The sequence below is a fragment of the Heloderma suspectum genome, chromosome 15 (genome assembly GCF_057233095.1).
Source record: "Heloderma suspectum isolate Gila_16-S chromosome 15, 16-S_ref, whole genome shotgun sequence".
In the NCBI taxonomy this organism is placed as follows: Eukaryota; Metazoa; Chordata; class Lepidosauria; order Squamata; family Helodermatidae; genus Heloderma; species Heloderma suspectum.
In genome coordinates, this window is record NC_139472.1 from 15,674,733 (window position 1) to 15,696,829 (window position 22,097).

Consider the following 22,097-nt stretch of genomic DNA (forward strand, 5'->3'; position numbering starts at 1 on the left):
CAAGAAGGTTCCTCTTTCTGCTGATATATGCACCAGTCAGGCCTTGTTCCACATGATAAATGAGAACTATAAATTTGTTTTTAAACAGTTACTGTGTGAGTCAAAGTGACAACCAGACCTGTAAACAGGTGTGTCTGGAGCTCAGAAGAGAGAAAAGTTATCAGGCTCTCAGCACTTCTTATCTAAAGATCATTGTGTGTAAGAGGAATTCACTTCAGCTTTTGGGCAGAGGGACGGTGTCATTTCATATTGTTTGTAGAGTTTTTTTGTATTCTGTTTTTGTTCTATAGCTTTTAGAGTCACTAGGTACTATTCTATGGTGCCCATGTACTTGTGGGAGCTGCTGCGGGCACAATAGGGCTTTCACACTTCTAAAAATAACCTGAAACAAGTGGAAATGCTTCTTTCAGGAATGGGGCACATCAGAGGAGCTCACAGAATGGAGATCCACTGACTTGCCTTGCTCCAGAAATGGGGCCCTTATCCGGGAGCCCCCGCCAAAGGACGTGAGCCTTTTTCATAGGAAACCCACAGAAGTGCAAATAGTAATACAGTGTGAAATAGTAGATCTTGGGGCTATCCGATGAAATTGATTGGCAGGAGATTCAATTCTAGGAATCAAAATTGAGACTCTTAATATCATACTGTCCCTATATAAATCTATGGTGTGACCACACTTGGAATACTGTGTAGAGTTCTGGTCATCACTGCTCAAAAAGGATATTGTAGAGCTGGAAAAGGTGCAGAAAGGGCTAGCAAAATGATCAAGGGGCAACCCCACTATGAGAAAAGATCTTAACATCTGGGACTGCTTAGCATAGAAAAATGGTGAGTAAAGGCAGACATGATAGAAGTGTTTAAAGTGAAGCATCATGTGTATAAAGTGGATAGGGAGACGCTTTTTTTTCCCTAATACCAGAAGCTGATTGGTGAGAAATTCAGGACAGATCAAAGGAAGGGCTTCTTCACACAGCACATAGTTAAGCTATGGAATTTGCTACCACAAGACATAGTGATGGCCACCAATTTGGATGGCTTTAAAAGGGGATTGGGAAAATTCATGAAGGATAAGGCTATTGATGGCTACTAGTCTGATGGCTATATGCTACCTCCAGGATCAGAGGGTGCTGGATCAGACCTAAGAGGATGCTGTTGTTGTGCTATTGTGGGAACAGGATGCTGGATTAGATAGGCATTTGATGTTGATCAGGGGAGGGGGTCGGGGATGACCTGAGACCCTTCAGATGGTGTTGCACTCGATGAGCCCCATCCAGCATGGCCAATGGTCAGAGGTGATAGAGGCTGGAGTCCAACAACATCCAGAGGGCCACAGGTTTCCCACCCAGTCTTGATCCAGCAGGGCTCTTCTTATGTTCTTATATTCACACTCCAAAATACTTCACCACCTTGTGTAATGTTTTCCCCAAAGAATACTAGAGAAAAGCACACACAAATTTGCTACCATGAGACATTGTGATGGCCACCAACATGGAAGGCTTTAAAATGGGTTGGATACATTTGTGGAGGAGGAGAAGGCTATTGATGGCTCCTAATCATGGTGGTTATATAGAACTTCTATGTTCAGAGACCCTGAATAAGAGTAAGGGGTAGGATGGGCAGGGACAACAGCATGGAAGATCTGCTGGCCTTCTTGCCCTGCTTGTGGGCTTCCAAGAGGCATCTATGGTCATCTAATCTAGGAAACATTAGGTGGACCTTTGGTTTGACCCAGCAGGGATCTTCTTCTATTAATTAATTGCCCTGATAGAATAGAAACATTTGAAAGCAGTCCATGTAGCTAGAGAAGATCAGTAGGAGGATGCTGTTGTGTTCATCTCCTGCTTGTGGGCTTCCCAGAGGCATCTGGCTGGCCAGTGTGGGAAACATGGCAATGGACTAAATTGACCTTTGGCTTGTTCCAGCAGTGGTATTTCTATTGTATTGGGAATGCCTAAAGGATAGTTCTTTCTGAACTCACAGGAGACCATGTGACCTCACCCTCTCCAATAGGCATTTAGGAAGATCTCCCAGCTGGAGAAGAGTCCTGGGCAAGTGCATGGTTTAAAAAAGAAGATGAAGAAGAAGGCTCCCCCAAGAATTGCTTACACTTAGAAAAGATATGTGGAAACTGCCCCACCCAAAGGAGAAAATTCTCTGAAATTCTCTCCCCTCCCTGAGAAAGAGGCAGAAAAAAACTATGCCTCTTTCTCAGGAAGAGAAAAAGTTCCCGAAAATAGGGGGCAGGATTCAGCACAGCACTAAAATAAAGGCTCTTGTGACTGGTAAGGTGGCTGTTGGACTTCACCCAGATTCCAAAGGACAACAGGTTCAAAGGTGGGCTATTGTGTTGCACCATAAAAAATACAATTTAGGTTCCTTTCATAAGAAGCTGGTGTCTGCGCTACAGTGGAAGCTGGAAAACATCTCTGAAATTCTGTTACAAGAAGTGTGAGCAGTGTTTGTGCAGTAATTCTCAACAACCCAATGTGGAGTCAGTACACACCAGCTTCCCTGGCGTGAAATGACAGAGGTTTGAAATGGACCAACATGATGGGGGTAGGCTCGCCTGTTTTCATTTTCCTTGGCAGGTCAGTCCATGTAGTCCTGCAACCCTGCTTAATTATAGGGCTGTGTACCACTTCGGCCTGAATCCTGAGCTCCAAGTTGAAGCAGGGCACTTCGGGCCTCTTCGGGCCGCCTCCGAGGCAAGGCAGAGGGGACCTGAAGTGGCCCGGAGCAAAGCGGGTCACTCCGAAGCACTTCAGTGTGCTTTGGCGTGATCTGGAAGCCCAGCCACCATGCTGCTGCCACTGCTGCCGCAGCCCTCAGCTCCTTTCCTGGGTCCTAGGGATGCATGCCAGCAGCCGTCTTGATGTTCTGGAGGTGGGGCGAACCATTTTTTAAAATGGCAGCTCCCTGTATTTCTGGAAATACAGGAAATCACCATTTTAAGAAATGGCTCTCCCCATCCCTCAGAACAACATGACAGCTGCTGGCACGCATCCAGAGGGCCCAGGAGCTGATAGCGGTAGCAGCTCCCCTGGTGGCACCGGCAGTGGTGACTCCCTTGGTGGCCACCAGTGGTAGCAGCAAATCCCGCCAGCAGTGGTTCCCCTGGCAGCAGCAGCAGCTCCTGCAGCAGCGGCTCCTGCAGCGGCACCCCCCCCCCCGGAATAAGGGCCCAGATAAGGATCTGGGAGCTGGGTGGCATGTTGGGGGGGCCGAAGCGGGATTTGGATGTCCAAATCCGGTTTCAGCTTCATAGGCCAAAGTGAGTTGGGGGGCCCCCAAATCAGCCCGAGCCAGATCAGGCCTGACTCAGAATCCCCGAAGCGGCCTCCGAGTTGGATTGGGGGGTCCATGCACAGCCCTACTTAATTAAGCAGGAGTTGGTCAGCAGCCAGCAGGGTTAGGCCTTGAGTGATTTCTCTGCCCTTGGGGTGTTGGACTCGTCTATCAACCACCTGCCATCTGTCTCATCCCAGCTGGGATATAGCGAGTGACAGCCATAAACTGAAGCAGCCTTCTGCCAAGCCATTGTAAAATTACAAGGACGTCGTTATCTTCTTGGTGGAGTCATTTTCCCGTGGGTTGACACTTAGTCATCTGGGTTATCACTTTACAATTTGACAAAGGGGCTGTAAATCGTCCCAGCCAGTGCCATGATACCCTAGTTACACAATAACTAGAAGGTGTCCTTTAAAAATCCGCTGTTGTTGCTCTCTAGCCAAAGATCCCAGTGAGACCCAGAGTCTTCGCTCACCATGAACGCTTTCCTGACAGTGACAATCTGCTTGTGTGCACTGGCCTCGCTCTCCAGTGGGATCACAGTCAAGGTAAGCTTCCCAGCATCCTCCCAGGAGGGTTATGCTGTCTTATGCCATCACCTTTGCAGCGGTGGGGAGGTGGGGATGTTAGGAGCACCTGCTTTGCATGCAGAAGCTCCCAGGTTCAAACCTTGGCAACTCCAACTTGGGAACGACCCCTGCCGGAAACCCTGGAGAGCAACTGGGTGTCAGTGTAAACCAAGGGTGGACAACCTAGTGTTCTTTAGATGTTTTGGACTACCAAGTACCAGCCAGCATGGCCAGTGACTTCTCGCTGGTGCAGACAATACTGTGGTAGAGGGACCAGTGGTCTCCCACAGGATAAAGCAGCTTTGGATGTTCCTACGTTTTCAGGTACATCTGGGCAATCCACAAGCCACATCTGGCCTTGGGGGCAAAAAGGTTGTTCACCCCTGTCTTTAGGGGAGGGCTCTAGTTCAGTGGCAGAGGACACACTTTGCATACAAAAGGTCCCAGGTTCAATCCCTAGCATCTCAAGGCAGGGTTGGGAAAGACCCCTGGCCCAAATCCTGGAGATCCTCTGTCACTCAGCTTGGGCCAGTGGAGCCTGGTGGCCCAATGTCAGTGGGACAATGAATCTGCTCTGAGTTTCAGTCAGAACTAGTCAGAACTCTAAAGAAGCTATCCAAGGTGTAAAATATGTCTGCAGTAGTCCGCGGAAACATTCTACTCTAGAAGCTCACCTGACCTCAATGGGAAGTTCATTCTATGTGGAGACAGCCCTCCACACCACAACCAAGTGAACATCCGTAGGCTGTTGTATGGTAAGCAAGGCTCCCCCTCAGAACATAAAGACTGGGGCAATCTATACAAGAGATGACAGTCTCTTAAATAACCTGGAAGAAATATCTTAAATAACCTCTTAAATAATGTTAGGGCCTTATAAACCAGCAATAACATCTCAAACATTGGAAAGGGCTTTGGATTTACTTGCCAAAAGGCACGGAATGTAAAAAAAAACCTTTGTGAATATCCTTGTGAAGAGCCAGTGTGGTGTCGTGGCGAGAGTGTTGGACTGGGAGTCAGGAGATCCAGGTTTTAGTCCCAACTCGGCCATGGAAGCTCACTGCGTGACTTCGGGCCAGTCACAGACTCTCAGCCCAAGCTACCTCACAGGGTTGTTGTTGCGAGGATAAAATGGAGGAGGAGAAAGATTATGTATGCTGCCTTGGGTTCCTTAAGGAGGAAAAAAGGCAGAATATAAATGTAATAAATAAATAAATAAATATCCTATCAAGACTAGGAATGTGCAATACCATGCCATCTGGGTTCTCCAGGCACCCACCCAGCCCCTGCCCCCGCTCGCTGGTACCCAGACTGCACTTGAGCCCCTCCCACGCTTGCCGAGTGGCCCACACTCACCCTGGCAGCCTCATTGAGCTCCGCGGTTGCCATTTTTAAAAAAATAACATGCCAATTGTAAAAATGCAGATTCGCAAAAATTAGCATTTCGCGCATACATGAATATGTTCCTTTGTAAAATGCGCATTTTTTGCACATACACAAATAGGTGCATTTTTGCGATTGACACTTTATTTTGCAAAAAAATGGTGACCGCAGAGTTGGGTGAGGCCACCGGGGTGAGTGCAGGCCGCTTGCCGAGTGCGGGCAGGGGCTCGCCAAGTGGGGCTCAGGGGTGTGGACAGGGGGAGGGACTGCCATATTTCCAGATGAAATTGGGCACCCACACCATCCCTAATTAAGACCGCTTGGCAACAATTGCATACACAGAATTCTAGAAAGAAATCAGTAAAGTCAACCCAACTTAGCGAGTTACATGTTAGGAAGAAACTTAAGGAAAACGTCTCCAATTTATCACTTTTTGTTTTCATCACTTGCAAAGCACCTTGGAGAGTTCCTTTAGGGTTCTGACTGGCTCTAGCTGAAACCCAGAGCGGATTTGCCACCCCACTGATGTCAGAGCCACCAGTTTCGACTGGCTCAGACAGTACTGAGCAAGACGGACCAATGATCTCATTCCTGTGTTCCCCCTGAGGGTTTGAAAGCAGATCGTTGGAGCCTGTGCATAGGAGGAGAACTCTTCAGCTCAAATCACACATTGTGGGAAAGATGTAGCCTGCAATTCCCTGTTCGTTTTTTCTTTACTCAAAAGGAAGTGTGGGACCCTAAGCTCTCGGGGGGGAAGGGGGTGCTACATTCCACTGGAAGGTGGGGTCAAAGGCAAAGGGACCTAAATATCCCTCCCAACCTCCTCCCCCAGCATATTTTAGCTCAAAGTTCTTACTAGCAATTAAGCCTTAGGAGAGGCATTGCAACCTTTTCGAATGTACAACAGCCAGGAAGTCACCCAATGATGAGCAGCTGGGAGGAACAGGGTGGCACCAGGGCAAGAGAGACCTCAGAGGGCTGGATTGGGACCCTACGTGGGCCAGATTTGGCCCCCAGGCCTGAGGTTCCCCAGCCCAACATGATCTACTCTGACAGCAGCTGTCCAGAGGCTCCTGCAAGCCCAGGTCTCTCTCAGCCCTGTTGCTTGAGCCCCTTTTAAATGCAAAATGCAAGAGGTTGAACCCAGGACCTTCCGTCTGCCATCCATGCCGTTTCCCACCCGGCGATGGTGAAAAGTGAACATATGAAGCTTCCCTTGAAATAAGTCAGACCCACAATGGTCCATTTAGCCCAGGACTCTGTGCTTTGGCTGGGTCTTCAGGGTCTCATGTAGCGCTCTGCTGAAAATTCCTCCCACATGTTTTTCGACCATTCTCCTTCCACTTGATAGAAGAGACATTGCTTTCTCTTCTATCAAATTGTAAATTCAGCAACAACAAAAAACACCCCCCCCAAAGGTACAAAAAGGGGGAAAGGGGAGTATTTTTTTTTTTAAAAAAAGGAAATATACAGTATAACTACAGGCTTTAGAAGTCTCAATTTCAGTTATTACCACATTCTAGAAAAAGTAGATTATACATAAACATCAATAAAAGCAGACCAGACGTACATATCTAGATCCATTCATGAGAGGTGCCTATATACTAGCCTTTCAAATGTTGCTAGTGTTATTAGGTCTTCAGTCCATCACATTATCCGAGGTGAGCATATCCTTCTGGAGTATCAGTCTTTTGTGGGTCATGGAAAACCATTTATGCTGGCCATGTGCTAACTTCCAGGAAGCAGGTAAATAGTTTAAAAGGACATGCACATCAGTAAATATTTAAGTGTGTTCCAAGCCTAAATTTATCCATGTGTTAATGTCCTCCCTAAAAGAGGCAACTGTTGGGCATTTCAAAAACATGTGATTAAATCCATTCATTTATGTATTGCATTTATATCCCGCCTTTTTTCCTCTTGCGAGGAACCCAAGGCGGCTTACATTATCCTCCTCCTCTTCTTTTTAGCCTCACAACAACAACCCTGTGAGGTAGGTTGGGCTGAGAGTCTGTGCCTGGCCCAAAGTCACCCAGTGAGCTTCCGTGTCCGAGTGGGGACCAGAACCCAGATCTCCCGGCTCCCAGTCCAACACCCTCGCCACTGCATTAAATGCATTACACCAGTTCTTGGAGGGCCGCTCCACCATCCCATTGCTCACCCAGGCTGTGCTCCTGTATCTCTGATTGCCCATAATATATCATGTGAACTGCTGCTGGCATGAGGGAGCCAACCCTGCTTTTGTTCCTGTACAGGTGGGGGAGTTCTCAGTCTCTTGGGAGTCAGTGAAGCAACTGAAGAGCCTCCTGGATGTGACACCCAAGAACCCAAACATGCATAGAAGCATCTCATTGTCTGTGTGTGACAACCCACAGCTTCCTGTAGAGTTCAGACCGCTTTGTGCCACCCCCAAAGCAGCCACCCTGCTCCGAGAACTAGGTAAGTGTCCATAGTCTGGTTGTGTCATGGCCAAGAGAAGACAGCAGAATTCCTCTGAATGGCTAAGCCGGCCCCAAGCCTCTTTTCTGGGGCCTTGCCTCTATTCCACAATGCCCTGAGTATCCACTGATGTCAATGGAAGAATTCTTTCTTAGCTTAATTGCCATGCAGGATGTGATTTTCAAGGGGGATTGCTTTTCCTCCCCGTATGCTAGAACACCCCCCCCCTCCAAAAAAAATCCCATTCCCTGCATGGCAATTAAGATTAGGGAAACAAAGAAAAACTTTACATTGGTATTAATGGAAGCTTTTGGTCTGAGCTTTATTGCATGAGGAGGGGGCAATTTTCTTCCAGTGGGGGAAAAGACAGAAGACAGATAAGACAGAAGTAGAATCATAGAATCATAGAATAGTAGGGTTGGAAGGGGCATATTAGACCATCAAGTCCAACCCCCTGCTCAGTGCAGGAATCTAACTCAAAGCATCCCTGACAGATGGATGTCCAGCCTTGTCTTGAATGCCTCCAGTGTGGGAGCGCCCACCACCTACCTAGGGAATGGGTTCCATTGTCATGTTGCCCTAACAGTCAGGAAGTTTTTTCCTGATGTTCAGCCGGAACCTGGCGTCCTGTCACTTGAGCCCATGATTCCTTGTCCTGCACCCTGGGATGATCGAGAAGAGATCCTGGCCTTCCTCTCTGTGACAACCTTTCAAGGACTTGAAGAGTGCTATCCTATCTCCCCTCAGTCTTCTCTTCTCAAGGATCAACATGCCCAGTTCTTTCCATCTCTCCTCATAGGGCTTTGTTTCCAGTCCCCCAATTATCTTTGCTGTCCTCCTCTGAACCCTCTCCATTTTGTCTGCATCCTTCTTAAAGTGTGGTGCCCAGAACTGGACACAGTACTCCAGATGAGGCCTAACCAGTGCTGAGTAGAGGGGAACTAAGACTTCATGTGATTTGGAAGCTATACTTCTATTAATGCAGCCCAAAAGAGCATTTGCCTTTTTTGTAGCCACATCACATGGTTGGCTCATATTCAGCTTGTGATCTCCCACAATTCCAAGATCCTTTTCACTTGTAGTAGGGAGAGGAATGGCAAGAGATTTCAAATTAATTGTTATTAAAGAGATATTACTGATTTGGGATGATCTAGCATGGGATGCCAATTAATGAAAGAATGCATTTTATCTGAGGTGATTTCGATGTGAAATTCATTGGCTGTCTTTGCCACCTGTGAAACTGAAAGAAATCCTAGTAATTATTTCTAAATCTGCATAGGTAGATATAAACTAGCACACACACATATTATGCAGATTGTGCCCCATGGGCATGACCCCGAATCTTTTCACTGTCCAGCAAACACCGTTGCCCCCCTACCTTTAATAGTTGGAGCACAGAGGCAAATTCCAGATGGGTGGCTGAACTAGTCTGTAGTAGGGAAAACAATTCGAGCTATGCCAGAAATTTCTACCTGCCAATGGGAGCCTTTCCTGTAAGAAATGGTTGAGAATTTCTCCTTCCCTTGGAGAAATCCGGTGAAAATTATCTCCCAGATTTCTCTGCCCACAAATAAGGTGGAGAATTTTGAGAGGTCATCTGCGCACAGCTCTAAAAACAACAGAATCCTTCAGTACCTTAATACAGCCTTTCCCAGCCTGGTACCCTCCAGATGTTTAGGACTATAACTTCCAGCATTCCTGACTGTTGGCTGTGCTGGCTGGGGCTGAGTTGAAGTCCGAAACATCTGGAGGACACAAGGTTGGACAAGACCCCCTTAGCATTTAGCAAATGTATTATAGCATAAGCTGGTTGCCCAAGCTAAAGCCTGCTTTGTCAGATGCAAGAAACGATGATCCGGATGCAGGATCCTTTCATCCACAGCTCTTTCAGGAATAGCAGCCCCTTTCTCCTCCTTTGCATCTGGTCACTGCATGTTTATCAGCTTCTCCAGTGGATGGCCTGCAGTGGCAAGCCATCTGCTCTAATGCAAAACATCAGGGGAATGTAATGTTTTGCAATCAATTATCAAACACTAGGTGTCCATTGGGAGCAAGGAACTGTAGGTCACCCAGGCAAGCAGGGCATTCTGGGGGAAGAGGAAAGGTGAACCATTTACTTTCTATTCCTGTCCCCAAAATGCCTAGGGCTTTTTACCTTCCACATTTTAAACCATGCTGTTCTTCTTTGAAGCTTTACCTTTTAATACATATGCTAAAGATCAGCTTTGATGTTACACACAAGTGATTAATTACGGCATACATTTTAATCTATTAGCATATATGAATATGTAGTGGCACGGTATAGTTTCTCGCTGGAAAGAGCAGTTGCTCCACACTCCGTTGGCACATCCTTTGATATTCCTTCTAATTCTTTTGCCATCTTTCCTTCCCAGTTTGGATCTATGGGATGTGGAGGAATTTCTACTCCAAGGGGCAGATTCCAACACCTTGAGCAGTCTCTGAAATCCTATCTTCTAGATCTCAGTAGGAATGTGGCACATCTCCAGGGGCAAACAGTTTGGCACAAAAAGGGGGCTTTGGGAGGCCAGAGTCTCAAGACTCTTCATTTGCTTATTTTTTATGCACTCTGTCAATCCTCCATTTTTTAAAAAAGTGCACCCATAAAGTAAATCCCCAAAGAGTAAAGTGTGAAACATTTTCAACTGCAAAGGCAGGTTCAGGAATGTGTGAACATTGTTGGGGAACGTGCTCTCCTGCTGGTTTTGCAAACAGGACATGTTCACATGATTTGCGAACGTAAATGAAATTGTTGTACATCCCTACACAAGACTCCCATTTTCATCTTCTTGCTAAGAATGGGCTATATGATATGGTCAGGTAGCCTATCAAACATGTGGCCCTGTTTCTGTGCAGCCCTTTTTCTTAGAAACAAACAGTAGAAATTGCAATACATTTTCTGAGCTGTGCCATGTCAGACTATAAATAGGGGAGGGGGGTTCACATGATCAAATGGCCTGCCATACCAATCAATCAATCAATCAATCAATAAAATCCCCACATTATACAAAACCAGTGTGTCAAGAAACAGGCTGGGCTAGAACTAGGGAGATTGCAGAAATCTATAATGGATTCGAATGAGTTCAGATTTCTATGAATCCAACCTGCAGATTCCACAGCAGACCCTGGCTTTTTCTGAGTCACCTGACAATCCATGAAACACAGGCAGAATGCATTTAACACAATCCATGCATCCTTAGCTAGAACCCTCCTCCCTGACATGCTAGATTTCTTTGTGCAAGGATTTGGTTTGGGGGTATGGTGGAGTATTACATCTTGTGAGCGCATCCCTACAGCCTGAAGTGCCCAAACTGAGTTCAGAGTCAAGTATCCCACCTCATCTGTGGGGCCTCCCTGAGCCACTCTTGACTCACCACAGGAGTCACCTAAGGATTCTTTGTCTTCCTTGCCTTCAGAAACCATCGCCAGTGATCCAGAGACCTGTGAGATCTGCGCGAACATCGCCTGCTCTGGATGCTAATGGAAGAGCCCTCTGCCATTTCTGCTGGCTTCTTAAGGAGATTCTGCTGGCTGGCCCTTCCTGTTCCCACTGCCGTTACTCCATCTGACCTAACGGAGGACACCTCTGCTTGCTTGCACAGATGGAAGGAGTGTGGCATGGCATCCCTGCTCCTGCTGCTCAGCTCTGGCCATCAGTCTTAAAAATGCACAGAAACGGAGGGTGCAATGGACAGGAAGCTAGGATGGGAATGGAAGGAGAATGGCGGGAAGGAAAGGAACTGGCCAGCCAGGAAATGTCCTCCTCCTGCCTACCATGCTTATGCAGCAGCAGCACCCCCGCCCCCATAGATCAGGAGCAGAGGGCCGAACTGTGGATTACACCAGCACTGTCACGCTCCTCTGATGGTTCTATTTTTAAAAAATGAAAACACGCTGTGAGAGTCCACAATCATATAAAAAAGGAGGGTGGAGAGAAAAGGGCTGGGATTCCACTAAAGTCCTATGTAGAGTAGACCCACTGAAATGAATGGGATTTAACTGAAGTCCCATTCATTTCAACGGGTTTACTCAAATTAGGGCTTTAGTTGGATCCTACCCAAGGAATTCCTTGCAATTCTCTCTCCCTCTCTCTCTCTCTCTCTCTCTGTCTCTCATTCAAACATACACACGCACACTGCTTCTCCCTCCCCCCTCAAACACACCCTGCTTCCCTCCACACACACACACACACACACACACGCAGGGGCTGAACCATTTCCCCTTTAGTGCGAACAGCAGCTGGGGACAGGAACAAGGATTAAATAGCTTCTCCCTTCTGCTTCTTCTGTACTCAAGGTTACACCCTCCTACAGGTGCTTTTCGCTGTTAATAAAAATCACCAGAGGAAAGTTGGATGCCACTGTGTGTAATAGAGGTGTGCAAAAAAAGACTTCCCCTCCCTGTTTGTAGACAGAGAAACTCTCCCTCTGTGTGTGTGAGTAGGGATGTACGAAAGTCACTTACCTTTTAGCAGATTATGTTGATGGGGGGGGGAGGCATTCCGTCCCTTCCCCCAGAATCCTCGATATTTACGCAGACTAAAACGGCAAATCAAAAAGGGACGCAAATAGCGCCCGCTACACTATTTGCGTTCCCCTTTATTTTTGCCGTCATAGTCTATGTAAATATTTATGTAGACTAAGACGGCCAAAAATAAGGAACGCAAATGGCGGCGGCCGTAGCCGCCACCATTTGCGTATGTGGGTTTGTTTGTTTTTTTACCCAGCCTTGACAGGCTACGTAAATTTTTACGTAGCCTATCACGTCTTGTAAAAAAAAAAAAAAAACAACAAGACTGCAAATGGCAGTGGCAGCAGCCGGTCGGAAGACCAGCCGCCGCCGCCGGAGCCGCCGCCACCCGGAACATCCGCCCCAAGTAAGTATCGTCCTGGGGGGGATCCGCGGGGGGGCGGGGGGGCAGGCCGTTCCGCCAGATTTCGGGGGACCGAATGCACTGGCATTCAGCCTCACCGAGATCCGTGGCGGAATTCTATGACATGAATTCTATGACATCCCTATGTGTGAGTGTGAGTGCAGGGAGACCAATTTCACTGATTTTTTCCAGTGGGAGAAGAAATTATCTGACAATTTCTCAGGGGTGGGTCTCACTATTGGCACTTACAGTAGCACAGCTTCTTTCTTCCTACGCCTTTGTTGTGTTGGCAGCCTGATGACCCGTTTGCATCCTCCATAGTGCCTTGGTCTGAGGCTTTGTGTGTGTGTGTGGGAGGGTGGATGGCAGCGTGCTCCCTCTATCTCTCGCACTCTCTCTCTCACATACACACATACACACACACACACACACACATAGTGGAAAATATTCAGAGAAAATTCTGCAGAGTCTCCTTTTTCTCAGAGGGGCGAGGACAAGAAAAATCTCAAAAATTTCCTCTCAAAAATGTCTTCGGGGAAATTTTGGCTCAGCTCTAGATTGTGTAACATGTAGTTTGGCCCAAAAGAGAGTTGCATGACCATGATCTTTGGAATTAATGACCAGAGTAGTGACAAAGAGGAGCTAGAAATCATTTTTCTTTCTGGTCTTATGTCCCCATCCTCACATAAACCTTTTGCTCTCAGCTTCCTGTCTCCCACATGAGTGGCTCCATGCTTTCCTTGAGGATGGGTGATCCATGCCTTTGATTTGTAATATTCACTAATTTTGAAATAAACAGTTTTAAACTCAGTCAGAGCTGAGTATTTATAGTGTAGTTTTTCATGATGACAAAACAATACAGTGTTCTCCTGATGTACATGCACATACACAAGCACGCTCATGTGTGCATACTTAACTGCCTAGACGTAAATGAGTTGAGCTAAGAACTTAAGCAGAGTCCTTCTGGCCCAAACAAAAGACGTCTCTAGTCCAGCATTCGGTTCCCACAGTAGCCAACCAGATGCCTCCCAGAAGCTCACAAGAAGGACATGAGCACAACAGCATCTCCTGCTCATATGCAAAAAAGGCAAACACAATTTTAGGTTGCATCAATAGAAGTATAGTTTGAAAATCATGGGAAGTATTCTACTGTGCAATGGTCAGATCTCACCTTGAATACAGTGTCCAGTTCTGGAAACCACAATTTAAGAATGATTTAGATGAACTGGAATGAGTTCAGAGAAGGACAACAAAGTTGAACAGGGGACTAGAAACTCAGTCCTACGAGGAAAGATTGAAGGATCTGAGTATGTTTAGCCTTGAGAGGAGAAAACCGAGGGGGGATACAATAGCACTTTTCAAGTACCTAAAGGGTTGTCAAACAGAAGAGGGCCATAACCTGTTCTCTATCATCCAAGACTGTAGGACACAAAATAATGGCTTAAGTTACAGAAAGGCAGATTTTGGTTGACCACCAGGAAAAACTTCCTAATGGTCAGTCAGACAATGGAGCCAACTGCCTAGGAATATGGTGGCCTCTCTGTTGCTGGAGGTATCCAAGCAGGGACTGGGCAGCCATCTGTCAGGGATGCTTTAAACTGGATTCCTGGCCTAAGCAGGAGGTTGGACGCAGTGGCCTAGATGGCCCCTTCCAGCTCTATGATTCCAATTTTCAACTCTGATCTGTCTCTTCAGCCCCAAACTCTCAGGCTCCATTCAGACCAGAGACAAATTTCACAGATGAGTCTATGATTCCCCAGCAACTGCTACTGAGGCAATATATAGCCATTATGACTAGTAGCCTTATCCTACATGAATTGGTCTGACCTTGAAGTCATCCAAGTTGGAGGCCTTCACCAGATTTTGTGGGAGCAAATCCCACCATTGGGCTGTGTGCTTTATGAAGAACTATTTCCTTCTGTCTGGTCTGAATTTCCAACCTTTCAGCTTCATTGGATACACCCAGGTTCTAGTAATATGAAAGATGAAGAAAAAATATCTTCCTACCCACTTGCTCTGCAGATGTACACTTCTTTCACATCCCCCCTGCCCACTTGACTTTTTTCAAAGCTAAAAGTCCCCGAACTTTGTAACCCTTGCTCATAGGGGAGCTGCCCCTGCTAGATCAAATGAAGTAAATGCAACTTAAACACCACTTAAATAAAGTAAACACAGAGAGTGGCTTAGCCAAGAATGTCTTGATTCAGCTCAGATTGTGATATGCAAACACTGGACCAGAGGTAGGAGGGGTGATATTGGGCAAAGGCCATTGTGGGGAGAGGATCCAAACATTCAAGTGCAAACCCTGAAGAAGACTTTGGAATTGCAAAAGGGGCTTATATAAAACATGCTGGGGGGCAGCAAATGAACTTGCAAATCTAAGAATACAACATCAGACACAATAAAATGCAGGTATCCAGCCCAAATAGCATCTGCAAGTAAGCTGGAACCTGGGAACTCTAACAGGCCAGTTCCCCTTGGTAGAAAATTCAGAAATGGAACCCCAGAGAACTGGTAAAGCAGGGCTTGGAAACCTCCAGATGCTGTTGGACCAGAACTTCCATCAGCACCAGCCAGCAAGGCCAATGGTCCAGGATGATGGGACATGTTATCCAATGGCATCTGGAGGGCCATGGATTCCCCATATTGTGAATCTGGAACTCACATCAGCTTGTACCTGATCAAATAGTTTGGGAATGAGGGGCTACTCCTCTGTGGAAGTGTGCCTTGATGGTTGCCTCCCAGTCCAGTTCAGGAGCCCACTCGTCTCCATCATACTCCCCTTATACAGATCTATGGTACAACCACACTTGGAATACTGTGTACAGTTCTGGTTACCACACCTAATAAAAGGGCATTGTAGAGTTGGAAAAGGGGCAGGGGATGGGCAACTAAAATGCTCAAGAGGCTGGAGCAACTCCCTGATTCGGAAAGGTCAAAACATCTAGAACTATAGCTTAGAAAAAAGTAAGGATGTCAGAAAATTCCGCGACAGATCTCGGTGAGGCTGAATGCCAGTGCATTCGGCCCCCCGAAATCCATCGCGGAACGAAGCCCCCGCCCCCCCAACCCACAAAAGGCATGCGGGACAAAGTCCCCATCGCCCCCAACCCACAAAAGGCGCATGAAATGGAGCACTTACTTGCTCCCGTCCATGCTGCTTTGCAAATGGCGGCCATCCTGCGGCCACCATTCGCTTCCTCCTCTTCATAGCTGTGATAGGCTATGTAAATACTTACATAGCCTATCACGGCTAACACAGGGATGCCATTTGCATCCCTGCGGAGGCCGTGATAGGCTACGTAAGTATTTACGTAGCCTATCACGGCAGGGAGAAAAAACCCAGCGTACGCAAATGGTGGTGGCTACCGCCATTTGCGTACACTGGGTTTTTTCCCCCCTGCCGTGATAGGCTACGTAAATGTTTACGTAGCCTATCATGGCTAAAAATAGGGATGCAAATGGCGGCGGCTACGACAGCCGCCATTTGCATCCCTGCAGGGCTGCCCAGCAGCCGGATGTCCGGCTGGGGCAGCTGGAGCCGGCCAGCGGCTCCGTGGCTTGGCCGCGGAGTGGAGCCGGCCGGGCAGGATTCCGAGGGGGAGGACCGGATCGCCTCCCCCCCTTCAAGGATTCCAGGGGGAGGGACGGAGCGCCTTCCCCCCCCCCACCGCGGAAACAGAACGGAACGGAAGGTAAGTGTTCCATCCATCCCTACAAAAAAGGTGAGTGAGGAGAGACATGATAGACATGTACAAAATTATGCATGGTGTGGAGAATGTGGATAGGGAGATATTTCTCTCCCTCTCTCAAAGTACTAGAACCCAAAGGGGTCCTCCCATGAAACTGATTGGTGGGAGACTCAGGACAGATAAAAGGAAGTCCTTCACACAGCACAAAAACTATGGAATTCACTACCACAGGATGTAGTAATAGCCACCAATTTGGATGGCTTTAAAAGGGGACTGGACAAATTCCTGGAGGAGTAGGCTATCAACGGCTACTAGTCCTGATGGCTATGTGCTACCTCCAGTATCAAAGGCAGTAAGCCTATGTACACCAGTTGCTGGGGGACATGGGCAGGAGGGTGCTCTTCCACGTGTGTCCTGACTGTGGTTTTTCTGTCAACAGCTGGATGGCCACTGAGTGAACAGAATGCTGGTCTAGATGGACCCTTGGTCTGATCCAGCATGGCTCTTCTTATGTTCTTATGTTCTTATCTTCCATTTCTCTGAAACCTTCCTCTATAGGGTGGTGGGTGCTGATACACTGACCAGCGAAGGAGCAACCTGGACAGTCCAGAGCACCAGCAGAGAACAGTTGTGCTGCTGTAAATGGGATTATAGAGCAAATAATGAGAATATCTTTCTTACTGAATACCTTTTCAAATTATAACCAAAAGGCCTGCTGCTCTTCGTGGTGTCCTCCCTCTTCTCCGGGTCTTGAATGGCAGAACTGCACACTCTTATCCAGAATGAAATTACTAAGAATGGAAACAACTTTAAAGGTGTGCTAATCCAACAGCAAAACCTGAATATTAAAGGGAGCTGGATAAGGAAGGATTTGGGTATCCCAAACAGGTGACGTTTGAGCCCTCCAAGATGCTCGGAAAATCAGCTCACTGCTCAGTAGTCCTCGATTTTTGCCCATGTTTGTGACTGCTGTTCAAATGGGGAAATTGTGTAGAACCAACAGCGATCCAATGAGAACGCTGTGCAAGCAATTCCAAAATTTGCACAAATTTCCAAAACTGTGCAAATTTCCCCACAGGCTAAAGCGTTGGTGATTTAAAATGTGTGTATTTTGAGAAAACTATACGTTTTGAGAAAGTTGTGCATTTTGAGGAAATCGTGCATTTTTCAAGTATACATTTTGCCAACATGAAGGCAAGTTCAGGAATTGGCAAATGTTTCAGAGAAAATGTGCACCCGTTCACATTTGGGATTGCGAACAGGGCATTTGCGAACTGAAACAAAATTCTCATGCCTCTTCCAAACCTTCCCAGACCACAACATGGATACCGTGTCACACTGTTGCCTTCTGCTGGACATTCATGAAAATTAAAAATCACATGTTGTTTATTGTTTATAAACAGCACAAATTTGCCTTGCAGATGCATGGGAACTGAGCATACAGGGCCTACCATTGTCTTCCTGGGCCTCCACACTGGAATATTATCGGTACAAGGAGGAATTTGGCTATGGATAGGAGCTTATCTGAAAGAGACTGTAGCTGCCACACTCCATGTTTATGCCTCTGGGCCCTTTCCGGCCTCTTGATCTGTCTCTGTGTCTCTGTGTCTCCTTCTTGCAGCAGTGGACACAGCTGGATTACTGTCAGTTGGAGACATCTGATGAGGCGGTGAGTCCTTGTAATGGAGAGAGGCAAAAGTGGAGTGGGAAAGAGAGAGCGAAAAATAAAAGAAAGAGAATGAAGGTGTGGCGGGGGGAGAAGGGTGAAGAGAGGGAGAATGTAATGGATGGATATGTATGTATGAGAAGATGTGTGCTTCTGTGTGTTAGATAAAAAGTTCTTGCTTCTGGTTGAAAGAAAGGATGCCAGGCAGGCAGCAGTGGATCCAGCACTATTTTATTAGTCGTTTTGCAAAACGGGTGCAGAGCAGTCTGGACCCCGACCTAAGCATGCACAAATCTTTTATACCCCCCTTTACAATTTTCTGTTAGCCACAAGTCATGTCAACTGACTGAGCCGTTAGCTGAGTCATTAGAGCACGACTGTGTCAACATGTTTATTTCTGATTATGCTTATGTGACTGTCTCGCTAGACTTCCCCTTTTTCTAACAATTCCCTCCTTTAAGTCTTTACTCATGTCTTAAAGCGGTGTTTCTTTCTCTGTGCAGTAAAGCAAAAGCATTTGTTTTGACAGGGCAGTTTCAATTAACTGCTGGGATTTATAAACAAGAGGCGATTGTGGCTCCTGGATAGGGGTGGACGAAAGTCCCTTACCTGTCCTCCAAGGGTGTTCGCGGTGGGGGGAGGCGCTTCGCTGCTCCCCCCGCGAAGTTCAGGCCGGGGGGGGGAGGCTTCCCGCCTCGTCCCGGCCGAAATTCAGGCCGGGGGGGAGGCTTCCCGCCTCGCCCGGCCGCGAACTCGAAAGTTTTTTTTTTTTTTTAAATGCCCCCTGATAGGCTACGTGACGATTAACGTAGCCTATCACGGCTAGATCTGCAAAGTCAGCCGTGATAGGCTACGTCAATCGTCACGTAGCCTATCACGGGTGACTTTAAAAAAAAAAAAGCACGTATGCTAATGGCGGCCCCCATAGGGAGCCGCCATTCGCATTCCTTATTTGGTCGCTGTAGTCTACGTAAAGATTTATGTAGACTACGGCGAAAATAAGGGCAACGCAAATAGCATTGCCCTTATTTTCGCCGTAGTCTACGTAAATCTTTATGTAGACTACAGTGACCAAATAAGGAACGGGAATGGGGGCCGCCATTATCCGTACGTGCTTTTTTTTTTTTTTTTTAAGTCACCCGTGATAGGCTACGTGACGATTGACGTAGCCTATCACGGCTGACTTTGCAAATCTAGCCATGATAGGCTACGTTAATCGTCACGTAGCCTATCAGGGGGCAGGTTTTTTTTTTCTTTTATTGCAATGGCGGCGGCGGCAGCCGGTTAAAAGACCGTCTGCCGCTCCCGCCCCGCTCGAACACCCACCGAACCACCGGCCGGACCCGCCGCCGGAAGGGACATTCGGCGAAGGTAAGTCCCGTCCCGGGGGGGGGCGGGGGGCGGGGGGCGGAGGATTTCTCCCCGAAACTTGTTCGGGGGGCCGAACACGTTGGCGCTCAGCCCCCCGAAGTTTCGGGGAGAAATTCTCCGCCATCCCTACTCCTGGATGGCTTCTTCGCCTATGTCCCTGGCAGCTTCCGGGGGGGTGCCAGGGAGCAGAGGACTGTTGCCCATGTCCTCCTGTTCTTTCCAGGTGACAGGAGGAGGCAGGGGTTATCTAAATGGCTTTAACCGGCTGCAATGTGTCCATTTGCTAGAACCTACAAGTTTCACACATGAATGGCTGGTTGGTCCCACCAGGTAGGCCCTTCTCACCCTTCTTTTAGAGCTTCTTTATTCTATTTTTTCAACAACACTTTGTCTCTCGGCTGGAAGAGATGGATGGGAGCATCTAGCGGCAACCTCTGGAATGGGATGGAGTAAGCTCGTAGCTGTGAAAGAACAGACTATAGAGAAGTCAACTGGCCCCTCAACATCTGATCCCCCATTTCCCACTTGACTTCTTCCCTCCTTCCACAGTGTACCCGGGGCTGGAATCTAAACATTAGCTCAAAGGGGGACAACTTTATGTCTTTTCTTGGCATTCTTTGAAGCTTTGTTAGAGCTATTGGCAAAGCCTCAATCTAAGTAAGCTTTACCCCTTGCTGGAGCTTGGTTAGGGTCTCCTTGAGACTCTGATTAGTTCTTTTAACCTGTCCACTCACCTGGGGTTTCCAGGGGCAATGTAAGTGCCACTTTACCCCCAGAGCTCGTGCCAGTCCTTGCGTAACAGCTGAGGTGAAATGTGAGCCCTGGTCGGACTCTACAACCTCAGGCAGGGAGAACCAGGGCATCACCTCCTGTAACAACTTAGCAACTACAGTTTTTGCTTGACATTTTCTGCATGGGAATGCTTCTACCCACCCCATCATTTGACACACTATTACAAGCAGATATCTGTAACCCGTACACAGTGGCATTTCAGCAAAATCAATCTGCACCCTCTGGAAGGGATAATACGCCCATGGTCACCCTCCCCTTGGTGGAGGGGGTGCCCTGGGGAATTAATTTTCTGGCAAACCTCACATGTTGCTGCTAATCGATGGGTGCATACAGTTAGGCCAGGAGAGACGAACAGCCTCTTGCAATAGTCAATCATGGCTGATGCCCCAGGGTGTCCAAGAGAATGATGCACTTGCTCTAAGATAGCTGCCTGCAGGGTCTGTGGTAGGAGCAGCCTCCCATCTGTCATCTGGATCCATCTGTCGCCATGGGGACTTACTCTGTGTTCTTGTGCCATCTGTAACTTGGAAGGGGAGTATGTGGGGGCTCCTCTCTTCTGGGTAAGACGAGAAATGTCCCTTGGATTCTTTCCTTGGCTGCCCTCTTTGCAGCCTTATTTGCCCTTAAGCAACTCGGCCAGCCTCTTGCCACGACATCAAGGACCTTGGAGTAATATCCCACCGGCCTCCAGGAGGGGCCCTTTCGCTGGCAAAGTACGCCCGAGGCTACGCCTTTATTCTCATGCACATAGAGTCTAAATGGTCGACTGGGATTTGGTATGGCTAGGGCAGGTGGCGACACAAGGGCAGCTTTGAGACTGAGGAAAGACTTATTCATTTTTTTAGTCCATTTCCATTTATCTAATTTATCTTTTTGCAGCGCCTCATACAGCGGTCGCGCCGTTTCCCCATCCATGTAGACAAGAGGGTGGGCAGCTGGCTGGGGTTGAGGCACATGGAGATCCACCCAGGAGGCGATTTTACATCCCACAGAGTTGCGTCAGGGCAGGGCCCCTAGAGGTCTTCATCACCAATGCCCTCAAAGGCGTAGTTGCCATGGAAGTTGTTGGCCCCAATGTCAGCAGAAGAGCTGGAATGGCTGATGGCACGCAGACTGACGGAGCCCAGTTTGCTCGAGACCTTTGCAATAGACTCCCTGCTTGCATCAGGAGAATCCAAAAGAGGGGAAGCCGTACTTCTATCCTTCCGTCAGAAGTGAAAGCAATCTCAATTTGGAGCTTAGTCAATAAGTCCCTTCTTAACAATGTCACCGGACAGGAGGGGTTACAGACAAAGGCATGTTCTAGGTGTGTTTTCCCAACCCTGGTGAGCAAGGGACAAGAAAGGGGCACTTGGGTTGCCCTTCCCTCAACCCCCATTATGGTGGTAGATCCCCCACTTCCCGTTGGTGGTTGGCTAAGGGGGGAGGATGGACAGGGCGGCCCCTGTATCTACAAGGGCATTGTAGGAGCGGCCCCCAACTTTAATTTTGACTATGGGGTCCCGTCTTGCCTCAGAGACGGCTAAGAGGGGGCCGGGCCCCGGTCTGTCTTAGTCTCTTTCTTGTTCATGTAAAATCCTTTCTGCCACCCCCCCCCCCCGCACCCTCCTCTCTCTCTTTTTGCTTCAAGGCTTCATAGTCACGCTTCTAGTGCCTAATTTTCTTACAGAAGGCACTCTGGTCTCTTCTCAGGGAGGACCCCTTCCTCCCTCCTTTTCTTTTCTTTTTAGCTCCTCCTTTGTCAGGTCTGAGAACCACAGCGAGGAGCTTTGCTTGCCTCTTGTCTTTCATAAACTTTCTGAGCTACCTCTACTAAAACACCTAGGTCAGCCGCCAATCCTCTCTCAACTTTCTGCAACTTCTTTCTGATGTCTTGGCAACTATTTCCCATGAACTGAGTCATGAGAATCTTTAAATTATTTGGGTCATTCAAGTCAATATCAGTATACTTGGCGAAGGCTTCCCTTACCCTTTGGAGGAACAAGGCAGGAGGTTTGTTTTTGTCTTGTTTT

General features: G+C 47.7%; 1 protein-coding gene across 3 annotated transcripts in view; it reads left to right on the plus strand.

Annotated features, from left to right (window-relative positions):
• The window catches only part of GUCA2A (guanylate cyclase activator 2A), a 34,897-nt gene extending 21,510 nt beyond the window's left edge, over nucleotides 1-13,387 (plus strand). For all 3 annotated transcript variants that reach the window (XM_084822264.1, XM_084822265.1, XM_084822266.1), the window contains 3 exons: nucleotides 3,728-3,836; nucleotides 7,490-7,673; nucleotides 11,108-13,387. In XM_084822264.1, the coding sequence (XP_084678390.1) occupies nucleotides 3,765-3,836; nucleotides 7,490-7,673; nucleotides 11,108-11,172 (321 nt within the window). In that variant the 5' untranslated portion in view covers nucleotides 3,728-3,764 and the 3' untranslated portion in view covers nucleotides 11,173-13,387. The remainder of the gene's footprint in view (nucleotides 1-3,727; nucleotides 3,837-7,489; nucleotides 7,674-11,107) is intronic.
• Nucleotides 13,388-22,097: the final 8,710 nt, after the last annotated feature.